Source organism: Rhinolophus hipposideros (assembly GCF_964194185.1).
Source record: "Rhinolophus hipposideros genome assembly, chromosome: X".
In the NCBI taxonomy this organism is placed as follows: Eukaryota; Metazoa; Chordata; class Mammalia; order Chiroptera; family Rhinolophidae; genus Rhinolophus; species Rhinolophus hipposideros.
The window spans coordinates 37,538,127-37,552,386 of NC_138046.1; the positions used below are offsets into that span (position 1 = coordinate 37,538,127).

Genomic DNA, 14,260 nt, shown 5'->3' on the forward strand with positions numbered 1-14,260 from the left:
ATCAAGTGATTTGCCCAAAGTCACAAAGCTAGTAAGTGAAGAAGCTGGTATAAACCCAGGCTGTTTGGTTCCAGAATCTGCACTCTTAGCCATGATAATAGGGAATCTGTGTTAGTACATGTAATCAAAAATGTTCAATCAACTCTGTATAATAAGGTCAAACCTAAATTTACTATTCGGACTCTTCACGTTATTGTTCATTTACATACTTATGCCAAGTTAGTTGCAATAACAGCCTGCTGATTTGAGTCTAGTTAACAAAACCATGAGAATCAAAACCACCTACCACAAGAAGTTAAATTGTTAAATTCAAGCCTATGACAGGAAAAGGTAGCAGATGCAAGGAGATTAACTTTCTTAAACAAAATATACACCTAATGACCCACTATTCAGAGGGATGGCAGGACCATGAAGAGTTCAAACATCCAGCTCACCTTGCTTTGCCCCCTTCATTTCTTTTCTATAGCTACAAAATACAGATAGGCTTTCTCTGTATTCTACCAACATTTAGAATAAAATGTATTTTCTACCCAGTCCTGTCATTATTAACATATTAAATCTCCCAGCCTGCTTATCTTTCTGTCAGGCCGAACTACGGATGACTTCTGCTTCTCAATTCCTTGGCTCCTGAAAGTTAACACAATGTGTCACAGAACTGACCTAATCTGGCTTGCCACAAATTCATGCTAACTTGAACTGGAAGTTATTGCTGTTCAATAATATTCATCCTTGATTTCCCAGTTAATTTTTCTCAACCTTCAAATACTTTATCCTAGATGTATGTCACTTTTACCACAGGAATATTAACTGGAGTCCACCTAATTTACCAATTAGGTGGTTATTGAGTATCTAAGTGATAACAGAAGCCAGATGACAGTCGGTTTAAGAATGAATAAGAGGCTTTTTTCAGCTTTTGGCTTGGAGGAGGCCAAGGTGCAACTTTCTTGAGTTGCCCCGAATCTGGGTTTATCCGATACCAGCTGCTTCTACCAGGCCGCCGAAGTTCAACCCCAACGAGATCAAAGTCATATACCTGAGGTGTACTGGTGGGAAAGTCGGTGGCACTTCTGCCCTGACCCCCAAGATTGGTGCCCTGGGTCTGTCTCCAAAAAAGGTTGGTGATGACATCATCAAAGCAATGGGTGACTGGTGGAAGGGTCTGAGGGTTACAGTGAAACTGACTATTCAGCACACACAGGCCCAGATTGAGGTGGTACCTTTTGCCTCTGCCCCAATCAGCAAAGCCCTCAGAGAACCGCCAAGAGACGGGAAGAAGCAAAAAACATTAAGCACAATGGAAATATCACTTTTGATGAGATTGTCAACATTGTCTGACAGATGCGGCACTGGTCTTTAGCTAGAGAACTCTCTGGAACCATTAAAGAGATCTTGGGGACTGCCCAGTCTGTGGGCTGCAATGTTGATGGCCACCACACTCGTGATATCGTAGATGATATCAACAGCGGTGCAGTGGAATGCCCAGCTAGTTAAGACTACAAAAGAAAATATTTCAATTAAAGATCATTTGACAACCAATGGGAAAAAAAAGAGGTGAAGACATATAGAGAGCTGGCAGTCTATGATTTTCAAAAATTTGGTTATAAATACAAGAGGCTGCAACAAAGTGACCCAGCATTTTTACAAGCTGAGGGGAATGAGCCAAAGGAAAGGAAGGTAACAGAGTTCTGGAGAAGAAAAGAAAGAGGGTCTATTGTATACTATACCCGGTATATACATTCTCTATTTAATCATCATACAGACTTTATGAGATGGTTGGATTATCTCCTTTCTACAAAAGCAGGTATCTGAGGTAAAGGCATTAAGAATTTTGCCTAAGGTCCCACAGCTAATAAAGTAGAAAGTCAAAACAGAAATCTAGGATTTTATCAAATATCCTCTGTTCTTTATATCATGCTACTTTGGAAAGGAAAAAAAAAACAACGAAATTCTCAACAATAACATGAGGAAGAGGTAAAAGGTGAAAACGAGTTGGCAGGTAAGGAAAGTACGAGATGATGAAAAGGAGTGAATTCAGGCTTCTTGGCCACTAATGTCTACATGCAGTAAGAAATGAGGTCATCTGCTGTTTTGGGTGGGATACAAGTGGGCACAGTGAGCATGAGGTGAACATAAAGGCTTGAAATAATTACTATACATAATGAAAAGGTCCATGCCACCAGACGGGTCAAAATGAGGATGAAAATCACAAGTCTTCCCTAACCCCTTATCTGAGAACAATCTCTCCTGTCTCTGAACTCCTATCATTCTTACTGTTCACTATAGTATGAGCTATACTGTAAATACGAGGTAGCATATGGGCTAGCTCTGTATAAATATTTTCTCCACACCAGATAATTAGTTCTTAGGAAGCAAGACCCATATTTTCTAACTCCTGAGATGCCCATAAAACACCTACTTACAGTGCATAACCTTGTATTCTTCTCCCTGGATTTTAAGAGGTAGCAAACAGGGAAATAGCAGAACAGTGAGAATCGAGACCACCATGTAAACGATCACGCTACAGCAACTGTTTGCTTCACATCATCTTCCTGCCCCTCAAAACTCACTGCTTTCCCAGTGACTATAAAATAAATAACAGATGTTTTAGTATGATATAAGGCATTCCCATAATCTGACCTTAACTTTGATCTCTAGACTCATCCTCAACATTCTGCACATTCGTCGTCTCTAAGCCTTTCTTCTCCTATCTCTGCCTGCCTAAATCTTATCCACTCATCAAGAACCAGCTCAGATGCTACTTTTCCTCCATGAAGTCTTCCTCATTCCTACTCCCCAGTAGGAAGTAAAGTCTCCCTTCATGTTCTTGTAATAGTTTCTAAATTTACTTGCACCTTATTACATTACATTCAGTTTTGTTACCCAGTTTCCTCTTCTACTCTTTGCCCCATGGTGTTTATTTACAATTTTATCAGTTTCTAAACTCGCCTTAAAAAATCACCATTTTTCTGCTACTAACTATAGTTACCCATTTGTAATTTATCCCAAGAAAAAAATTCTTAAAAAGGGAAAGAAAAGCTCTAATGGAAAAAGTAGAAACATTTCAAGTTTTCAACAATAAAAATAGCTAGGTACGTGTGTAATACAATTGCTTGATGGAAACTGATATTATATCAAATGAAAACCGAGTATTGAAATAGTGTAGAAATATGATGAAAATGTAAAAATGGTAACAGGAAAAGGGAGAATACAAAATTTTATCTATACTATAATTAGGGAAAAATATGCAAATAGGTGAGAAACAGAAGGGAATACTGAAAAATCAAGATAGCTGCTTGTTACAGTCCATTAACTGTAGGCAATTTCTAATTTTAAAAAAAGGTACCAGTCTTGTTATCTTATTTACACTGATACACAATACCATCATTTCTCCCAAAAAGAAAACTTTTCGTTTTAAAGGAAAAAGTATGATCAATATTAAAATATGTCTTCCATTACATTTCTAAATTCCATTAAAGGCAGGGCAATGAATCTCCACTGTGGGCGATTTTGCTCGGCATCCTTCCCCAGAAATGTCTGGAAACATTTTGGTTGTCACGACGGGGTGGGGGGAATCTACTGGCATCTAGTGGGTAGAAGCCAGGGATGCTGTTCAACATCCTGCAGTGCACAGAACAGTCTCCTCTTCCCTCACAAGAAAGAATTACCCAGCCCCAAATGTCAATAGCATCACTATAGATACTCTTGAGAAACTCTAGGGTAGAGAATGTGTCATCTTGTTGGTCTCTGGAAATCAACTAAGTAGAACGATGCCTGAGGTGTAGAAAACACTCAAAACATAGATGAATGAGAACACACCACCACCCTTTCTCCTTGGGTTGTATCCTGATACTGAAAACTACTCCATTGTCAAAATCTTGTGCTCAGTCTCTTCTAGTAAACCAAACTCTTCATAGCATCAATTCTTTAAAAGGTATCAAAGGCACTATGAGAGTAATGACTTCTTATAACCTGCAACTCCTAAAGACTTCAGAATTTGCTGCACTGAGCTCAATACCTTTAACTGTTGGTAGCAACCTCAAGCGTAGTTAAAACTTATTTTAATAAAAACAAGCATAAAAATAAAAACACTTTACAAAACATTTTAAAAATACTGTTTCAAACTAGAGGAGACAGGGAGTTGAGGGGAGGCGAAATATGGTAAAGGGGTTCAAATATATGGTGACAGAAGAAGACTAAACTTTGAGTGCACACAATGCAGTATACAGAAGATGTATTATAGGATTTTACACTTGAAATTTTCTAATTTTACTAACCAATGTCACCCCAGTAAGTTTAATAAAAAAATACGGCTTCAAAAAATAAATTACCAATTACAAAATGACTTCTAAAAACACTGATGAGGGATGTCATTAAAATGGCGGCGTGAGGTGAGACTCTGTAAAGCTACCCTGGAATTTACAACTAATCTAACAATAAAAACTCCACAAAGGACTCCCTGCACAGCAGACAGGCAAGATAAAGAGGTCCACTACTGAATTCACCTCCAGGTGGGCAAATCCCGCGAGCCAGGGAGGAGGGAAAGGAGAAGTGCAGGGACGGAGCCGCGCGGGCGCAGGACGCAGACCTAACTCAGTGCTCCGAGCTCGCTGCTCCCGGAACCACCGCAGCTGCGGGAGAGGGAAGGACTCGGACTGCTAGGGCTTCGCTTGTGGCCCACAGGGCTGAGGAGGCAGCATATAACACGGCTGAATCCAATGCTCACGGCAGAGACCTCGGAGAAAAGACTGAGGGAAGAAGGCTGAAAACGGTGGTTTAAACCCTCACTGCAGAGCAGAGAATGGAAGCCTTAGACACTGAGACTAGCTGCCCCCTCCCAGAGCTCACCCCGCCCCCACCAGCCTGGGGCTAGAAGCGGTATAGTAGCAGTGTCAGATCAAAAGAACAGAGTATTTACTGTTCTGAGTACTGTGGACTGCGACAAAGATTCGCAGCCCAACTAGTCCGGCAAAGAGGAGGGAGCTGTGAAGCAGGACCTGTGGTGGTGGTGGTCCCTGCCAATGCTCTGGGTCACGCCTCACAACTCACCCTGCCCCTAGTCCCACCCATCTCAGGGCAAATTCTGCAGGAGTAAACAGAACTACTTAAACATACAGGCTCTGAATCTGGTGCAGGAAGAGCTTTGGAACTTCAAAAGCTCTCCAAATACCCACATGGACTTTGTGCACGGTGACCCAGGCGAACTATTAACAAGGAGAAGTCCATCTCCCAGGAAATCCCCCATTGTGTGACAAGCTGGAATAGTGCAGAGATAACATAGCACTACCGTGTGAGAAAGAAAAAAAAAGGCTGCAGTCAGAGAGAAAATAAAACATTCTACCAACAAGTACTGGAAAACAAAAGAAAAACCTCTTCCTATCAACCTGTTGCAAAAGCCACTCCTGTAGATGTCTAGGAAGAGAAATAATAAATCAGTAATTGCCATGAATAACCAAGGCAACAAGACAGCTCAGAACGAAATTTAAAAGTCTCCAAAAAGGAACTTAAAGATATGGACATATGTGACTTAAATGACAGAGAATTCAAGATTGCAGTTCTGAAAAAAATCAACGACATGCAAGAAAACACAGAAAAGTAGTGTAATGAACTCAGAAACACAAGCAAACAACATGAACATTTTCGAAAGAGACTGAATTTTAAAAAAGAACTAAATAGAATTTCCAGAGATTAAAAACTGAATAGAAGAAATTAAGAATGAAATAACCAGCTTAGGTAGTAGAGTTGACCAGATGGAGGAAAGAATCAGTGACATCGAAGATAGAAACCTGGAAATTACACAGATGGAAGAAGAAAGAGACTTGAGGCTTAAAAGAAATGAAAGAAGTCTACAAGAACTTTCTGAATCCATCAGAAAGAGCAATATAAGAATAATGGGCATACCAGAAGGAGAAGAAAGAGAGAAGGGAACGGAGAATATACTCAAAGAAATTGTGAATGAGAACTTCCCAAATTTGTGGACAGAACTGGATCCTCGAATCCAAGAAGCAACTAGAACACCTAATTACCTCAATCCCAACAGACCTTCTCCAAGGCACATTGGATTGAAGCTGTCTAAAATGAAAACAAAGAAAGAATCCTCAAGGCAGCCAGGGAAAAGAAGACGTAACCTACAAAGGAAAGCCCATTAGATTATCATCATATTTTTCAGCAGAAACTCTACAAGCCAGGAGGGAGTGGAACCAAATATTCAAACTATTGAAACAGAAAAATTATGAGCCAAGAAAAATATATCCAGCAAAGATATCCTTTAGATATGAAGGAGGAATAAAGACCTTTCCAGACATACAGAAGCTGAGGGAACTTTCTAATACGTGACCTGTACTACAAGAAATACTAAAGGAGGCTATTCGACCACCATCAACAGTGACAATTTGTGGCAACAAAAATGGGGCAGAGTAAAGGCCTGAACCGGAATATAGGAATGAAGAAAGTAAGCGTGCTGAAGAAAATGGAACACTCTAAATATCAAACTTTCTTTTACATAAACTTAAGGGTAACCACTCAAAAAAATCCAGAACTGAAATACATATTGTAATGAAAGAAGAAACAGACGGAAACATCACAGAATATAACTGCACAGAAATAATAGACAACAACAAAAAGGCAAAGAAACAATGGAGACACAGCCTTACCAGAAAACTAAAGATAGAATGACAGGAAATGCTCACATATCAATAATCACCCTAAATGTAAATGGACTGAACTCACCAATAAAAAAGCACAGAGTAGAACATTGGATCAAAAAACTAAACCCAACCATATGCTGTCTCCAAGAGACACATCTCAGCTACAAGGACAAGCATAGACTCAAAGTGAAAGGGTGGAAATTGTCACTCCAAGCAAATGGTACCCAGAGAAAATCAGGTGTAGCCATAATGATATCAGATGAAACAGACGTCAGGGTGAAAAAGATAACAAGAGACAAAGATGGACATGTCATAATGGTAAAGGGAACTGTACAACAAAAAGATAACAGTCATCAATATTTATGACCCCAATCAGGGAGCACCAAAATATACCAACCAACTACCAACAGAACTAAAGGGAGAAAATGACCAAAACACTATTATACTAGGGGACTTAAATACATCATTGACAGCTACGGATAGATCATCCAAACAGAAAACAAATAACAAAATAGCAGCCATAAATGACGCATTAGATGAAATGGACATAACTGACATATATAGAGCACTTCATCCTAAAAACATCAGATTATACATTCTTTTCTAGTGTACATAGAACATTCTCAAGGATAAACCATATATTGGGACATAAAATCAGCCTCAGCAAATTTAAGAAGACTGAAATCATACCAAGCATATTCTCCTATGCCAAGGCATTAAAATTGGATTATCAACTGCAAAAAGAAAGCAGGAAAAAAGACAAATACATGGAGATTAAACAACATACTTTTAAAGAACGACTGGGTCAAAGAAGAAATTAGAGGAGAGTTCAAAAATACATAGAAACAAATAACAATGAAAATACATCCTACTAAAATTTCTGGGATACAGTGAAAGCAGTTTTAAGAGGGAAATTTATATCATTAAAGGACTATCTGAAGAAACAAGAAAAATCCAAAATAAATAACCTCATGGTACACCTCAAAGAACTAGAAAAAGAAGAACATGCGAAACCCAAGGTCAGCAGAAGAAAGGAAATAACAAAAATCAGAGCAGAACTAAGTGAAATAGAGAACAAAAAGGCAATAGAAAAAAACAATGTGACAAAGAGGTGTTTCTTTGAAAAGATTAACAAAACTGACAGACCCTTGGCTAGACTCACTAAGATAAAGAAAGAGAAGACACTAATAAACAAAATCAGAAATGAAAAACAGGAAGTTATCAAAGACAACACAGAAATACAAAGGATCACGCAAGAATACTACTAAGGATTATATGCCACCAAATTCATTAACATAGAAGAAATGGACAAGTTCTTAGAAACACATAGCCTTCCAAGGCTGAACCATGAAGAATGGGAAAATCTAAACAGACCGATCACCAGTAACGAAATTGAATCAGTCATCCAAAACCTTCCCAAAAGGAAAAGTCCGGGACCAGATGGCTTCACCAGTGAATTCTCCCAAACCTTCAAAGAGGATCTACTACAATCCTGCTCAAACTCTTCCAAAAAATTGAAGAAGAGACAGTACTCCCTAACTCATTTTATGAGGCCAACATTACCCTGATACCAAAACCTGGTAAGGACAACACAAAAAAAGAAAACTACAGACCAATATCTCTGATGAATACAAATGCAAAAATCCTAAATAAAATTCTAGCAAATCGAATACAAGAATGCATTAAAAAGATTATTCATCATGACCAAGTGGGGTTCATCCCTGGGGCACAAGGATGGTTCAACATCAACAAATCCATCAATGTGATACATCACACAAGCAAAATAAAGGAAAAAAAATCATACGATTATTTCAATTGATGCAGAAAAAGCATTTGACAAGAAACAACATCCATCTATGATTAAAACACTTAATAAACTAGGAATAGAAGGAAAATACCTTAACATAATCAAGGCCATATATGACAAGCCCTCAGCTAATCTCTTAATTAATGGTGAAAAACTGAAGCCCTTTGTTCTACGTTCAGGAACACCACAGGGCTGTCCCCTATCACCTCTGCTTTTCAACATAGTGTTGGAAGTCCTTGCCAGAGCAATCATGCAAGAGAAAGAAGTAAAAGGCTTCCAAATTGGGAATGAAGAAGTTAAATTATCACTCCTTGCAGATGACATGATGCTATACATAGAAAACCCTAAAGACTCCACCAAAAAGCTATTAGAAACAGTCAACGAATGCAATAAAGTGGCTGGCTACAAAATAAACGTACAAAAGTCCATTGCATTCCTATACACTAAGAATAAAATCTCAGAAAAAGAAATACAAAAAAAATTCCTTTTGCAATTACAGCACAAATAACAAAATACCTAGGAATAAACTTAAACAAGGATGTGAAGGACGACCTATATGCTGAAATATATAATACATTTTTGAAACAAATTGAAGAAGACACAAAGAAATGGAAACACATTCCATGCTCATGGATTGGAAGAATCAACATAGTTAAAATGGCCGTATTATCCAAAGCAATATACAGATTTAATGCAATCCCCATCAAAATCCCAATGGCATCTTTTAAAGAAATAGAACAAAAAAATCATCAGATTTGTTTGGAACCACAAAAGACCCCGAATAGCCAAAGCAATCTTAAGAAAAAAGAACAATACTGGAGATATCACACTCCCTGACTTTAGCTTGTACTACTGGGCTACAATAAGCAAAACAGCATGGTATTGGCAGAAAAACAGACACATGGACCAATGGAATAGAATTGAGAACCCAGAAATAAAACCACATAAAAAGTGGACAGATAGTTTTTGACAAAGAAGCTAAAAACATAAAATGGAGGAAAGACAGTCTCTTCAATAAATGGTGCTGGGAGAATGGAAAGCCACATGCAAAAGAATGAAACTGGACTGCTGTCTGTCACCATGTACCAAAATTAATTCAAAATGGACCAAAGACTTAACCATAAGACCTGACACATTAAATTGCATAGAAGAAAACATAGGCACTAAACTTATGGACCTTGGGTCCAAAGAGCATTTTATGAATCTGACTCCAAAGGCAATGGAAATAAAAGCTAAAATAAACGAATGGGACTATATGAGACTTAAAAGCTTCTGCACAGCAAAAGAAACCGTTCACAAAATAAAGAGGCAACCAACTGAATGGCAGAAGATTTTTGCAAACGGTGCCTCTGATAAGGGGCTAATATCCAAAATATACAAGGAACTCATGAAACTCAACAACAAAAAAACAAAGAACCCAATTGAAAAATGGGCAGAAGACCTGAAGAGACATTTCTCCAAAGAGGACATACAAATGGCCAATAGACATATGAAAAACATGCTCAACATCACTAATCATCAGAGAAATGCAAATGAAAACCACAATGAGATATCACCTCACCGCAGTGAGAATGGCTATCATCAACAAGACAAATAGTAACAAGTGTTGGAGAGGCTGTGGAGAAAAAAAGGAAGCCTCATACACTTTTGGTGGGAATGCAGACTGGTGCAGCTGTTATGGAAGGCAGTGTGGAGGTTCCTCAAAAAACTATGAATAGAATTACCATATGGCCCAGCAATCCCTCTCCTGGGTATCAACCCAAAAATTCTGAAAACATTTATCCACAAAGACAAGTGTGCTGCAATGTTCATTGCAGCTTTATTTACGGTGGCCAAGACATGGAGATAACCAAAAATGTCCTTCGATAAATGAATGGATAAAGAAGTTGTGGTATATATACACAATGGAATACTATTTGGCGGTAAGAAAAGATGATATAGGAACATTTGTGACAACATGGATGGATCTTGAGAGTATAATGCTAAGAGAAATAAGTCAGACAGAAAAAGCAGAGAACTATATGATTTTACTGATATGTGGTATATAAACCAAAAACAACAAAGGAACAAGACAAACAAATGAGAAACAAAAACTCATAGACACAGACAATAGTTTAGTGGTTACCAGAGGTAAGGCGGGTGTGGGGTGGGGACGAGGGTAAGGGTGATCAAATATATGGTGATGGAAGGAGAACTGACTCTGGGTGGTGAACACACAATGGGATTTACAGATGATGTAATATAGAATTGTACACCTGAAATCTATGCAATTTCACTAACAATTGTCACCCCAATAAACTAAAAAAAACACCCTGATGTATTTTTAATCACAAATTCAACAGATTCACGGAAATTTATGAATTATCCACCACTTACAGAGCACTATACTGAAGGAATACAGAAAACTTTCCACTTTGAATATACCATGTAAATGACATCTGCTAAACTAATACTGACATTTTATCTTACCAACCTTTTTAGACACATCTTGTTTCAGTTCTTGTACAGGGGATTCATTTCCAACTTTGTGTGCAGTGTTATCTGTTTCCTATTTTAAAAAGAAAAGAATCAGAGATCAAACGATTGCTCTGTTTAAAATGGGGAAAAATTAGAAAATATAGGATTAATAAATTAAAGGCCCATAAAGGGCTTAAATGTTTGCATGCTGATAGATGCCCAGAGATTTTATGCTAACTAGGACAATGTGATTTGCATAAGAAGTTTATCAATCAGCAATTTTCAATTTTTCTACCGCAACAGGATAGTTTCCTTTAAAAGTGCCCAATTTTTTAAATTAAAAAACTGTATAGGAATATAAGAACTACTAAGTACCTCTATAGCTTAAAAAGATTAAGGATTTAAGTAAAGGGTTGAAATAGAACTGTTATTTTCCCCAAAGTATTGCTCCATAGATATGCATAAATAAAAAAATATGTAATGCAGAAAACCACATTCAGACAATTGTGTTCTTAAAAACTCTACATGTTTTACATAAAAGGAATCAAGACTTAACCGAAATTAAATGAAGTTCCCCAAACAGTAACAGATGAACAAAAGTAAACCCACCAAAAATACATATATATCTACGTATACAATCATATACACATACGTACATATATATATATATTTGGGAGGTTAGAGAAGATAGAAATGGATACTGCATTTCTGCTGGAAAAAAATTTGGGTAAAATAAGATAATCATACACTTGTACATCTTAACACCATATCCTTCTGTATCTTAAGTCGTCTTTACATTTATAGAAGTACAGCAATTTTAATGCTACTACTGGTACTGAGGGAAAAACAATTCTTGGTGCACACCACAGATCTTGTTAAAAGAAGGCCACTATAGCCACTTTTTGTCAGATAAGCAACCTAAGGCACAGAAGGTTGTATGTAAGTATTAAGGTAGCAATTCTACCAAGTATCAGGATATGATCATGATGGGCTTCATGATATAATTGCTCCAGAGATGAGTAAATGCTAAAGGTCTAATGTGCTAGTGAAATTTCTGTAGGACTTCCAATATCATTAAGCTGAAAAGTTGTTTCATTGAATGCCTTCCAGCATTCGTGGAATACTACCAATCTTATATAGATTCTACTATAGAAAAACTGTTTCATGGAATTTTAAGTGTTAGATAAAATCCAAACTCTACCACAGCCTATAAGGGCGTAACATGATATGGCCCCGCCTACATCTTTGACATCTCATCTCCTACATTTCTCACCTCCCTCTCCCACCAAAACCCCACAATTACACTTTTGCCAACAGGATGGTTCCTTACCATCCTTACAGTCATAGCTCAAGTGTTATTACATCAGAATAGCCCTCCCTGACCACCCTGAAATAAACTCACCCCCTTGACTTTCGATCACATTATCCTATTTTACTTCATTGCACTCATTACCATCTGAAATGACCTTATTTACTTGCTTTTTGGGGGGCTCTTCCCTGCCTCACTAGAATGTCAGTTCCATGAAAGCAGGGACCTTGTTTTGTATACCACTACATACTCAGTACCTAAAACAGTGCCTGGCAAAAGTAATCATTGGCTGAATGAATGCTGAATAATGCATGCTCTGGTTTTCCTTCACTAAAGATACATATCTTAAGTTTATATATCGTTCAATCGAATCCTGGTTTTAAACTAAAAAACACTTCTAATGAAAACCAATTTTGGGTTGGGGGAAGAGTGAATTGGAGGAAGGTGGTCAAAAGGCAGAAGCTTCCAGTTGGAAGATAAGTAAGTACTAGGGATGTAATATACAAAACAATGACTATAGCTAGCACTGCTGCTTGATACATGGGAAAGTTGTTAAGAGAGTAAATTTTAAGTTCTCATCACAAGGAAAAATTTTTGTCCACTTTTTTCCTTCTTTTCTTTTTATTGTATCTAAATGAGTAGATGTCAGCTGAACCTATTGTGGTAATCATTTCACAATACATGTAAATTAAACCATCTTGCTATACACCTTAAACTTATACAGTGATGTGTGTCAATTATTTCTCAAACTGGAAGAAAAACAAATAAGAAAATAATCTTGACAAGATGAGGGACAGAAAATACCTGAAAGCTGATGGCCTTAAGAACAGTTAATGCATGTTAGAGAAACTCCTTCAACTGTCCTATAAATTAAGTATATGTATCCAATTATCCTCCAATAACTGTTCTTCAGTAGGAAAATCAGAAGCATTGTACAACCTAATTCTGTGGATATTTTCCCTAAGCAAAAATATACACTAATCATTCCTGTACCTTAATTTAATTTGTTTGAATGAAGCACTTACAAAGATCACAGATTAACATTCTTACACTGATCAAAACTGCCAAGCAGTGATTAGACTTCTATTTTATTTGGCTTTAAGAAAACTCTCTTGGACTTTGACCTTTTGAAAGCTATCAACTCCTGTAATTTAAACTGCTATTAAACCATAAGTTTAAAGGAGTGATATGGCACCTACCAGAGGATCTGATCTGTACAGTTAATCAAAGATTTCTTGGGGGGTGGGTGATGAGGGTAAAGGGGATCAAATATATGGTGATGGAAGGAGAACTGACTCTGGGTGGTGAACACACAATGGGATTTATAGACGATGCAATACAGAATTGTACACCTGAAATCTATGTAAATTTACTAACAATTGTCACCCCAATAAAATTAATTTAAAAAAAAAAAGATTTCTTAGTCAAACCTGATTTAGTATATCTATATGTGCATATATATATGCATATATACGTGTGTGTGTGTATACATATACACACACATATATATTCACGTATAATTTTGAGTCATGTAGGTTCAGGTGCTTCCCCTAGCACCTTGATCAGTCTTTGGGGCAAAAGCAATGCAAGCCAAGCATGTGCCTGGAAACAGCCAACACCAACTTAGTTAGACTTGAGACAGTCCTCATTTGTTACCCCTTCTGAATCTGGGCTGTCTGATTAATAAAGCACAGTACCTACTAAACTCCAGCTTCCCACCATCAAACCATTTCCCTACCCTTTATCTATCTCCACCTCAGAAACATGCTTCCTTTAAAAAGTATGTTAGATCATTCAAATTCTAGCAATTCACACCACCTTCCTCACCACCTTGTATATCAGAGAGCTGTTTGTATCCTCCTCACAGTATTCAATTTTAAGATTTGAGCTTTTTAAATTTTAATAAGCACATCCAACAAAAGACTTTCACAAATCATTTGCACAAACATGATCTACACTCAAATCTTCATTATCCACTAAAAAAACCTTAAGCTAAAAATGTTAGTTATTAAAAAATTCATGTCACTTCTAGTTTATAGTAGT

The 14,260-nt window shown here is 37.4% G+C and overlaps 1 protein-coding gene and 1 pseudogene across 2 annotated transcripts in view; one reads left to right on the forward strand and one right to left on the reverse strand.

The window, feature by feature from the left end:
• Nucleotides 1–14,260, reverse strand: part of WDR44 (WD repeat domain 44) — an 81,232-nt gene that overhangs the window by 39,679 nt on the left and 27,293 nt on the right. The window contains exon 3 of the mRNA XM_081042235.1: nucleotides 10,925–10,999. Coding sequence (XP_080898361.1) covers nucleotides 10,925–10,999 — 75 coding nt within the window. The remainder of the gene's footprint in view (nucleotides 1–10,924; nucleotides 11,000–14,260) is intronic.
• Nucleotides 318–1,491, forward strand: LOC308494438 (large ribosomal subunit protein uL11-like; annotated as a pseudogene). Its single transcript has 2 exons — nucleotides 318–330; nucleotides 981–1,491. The product of its transcript is annotated as a large ribosomal subunit protein uL11-like (transcript).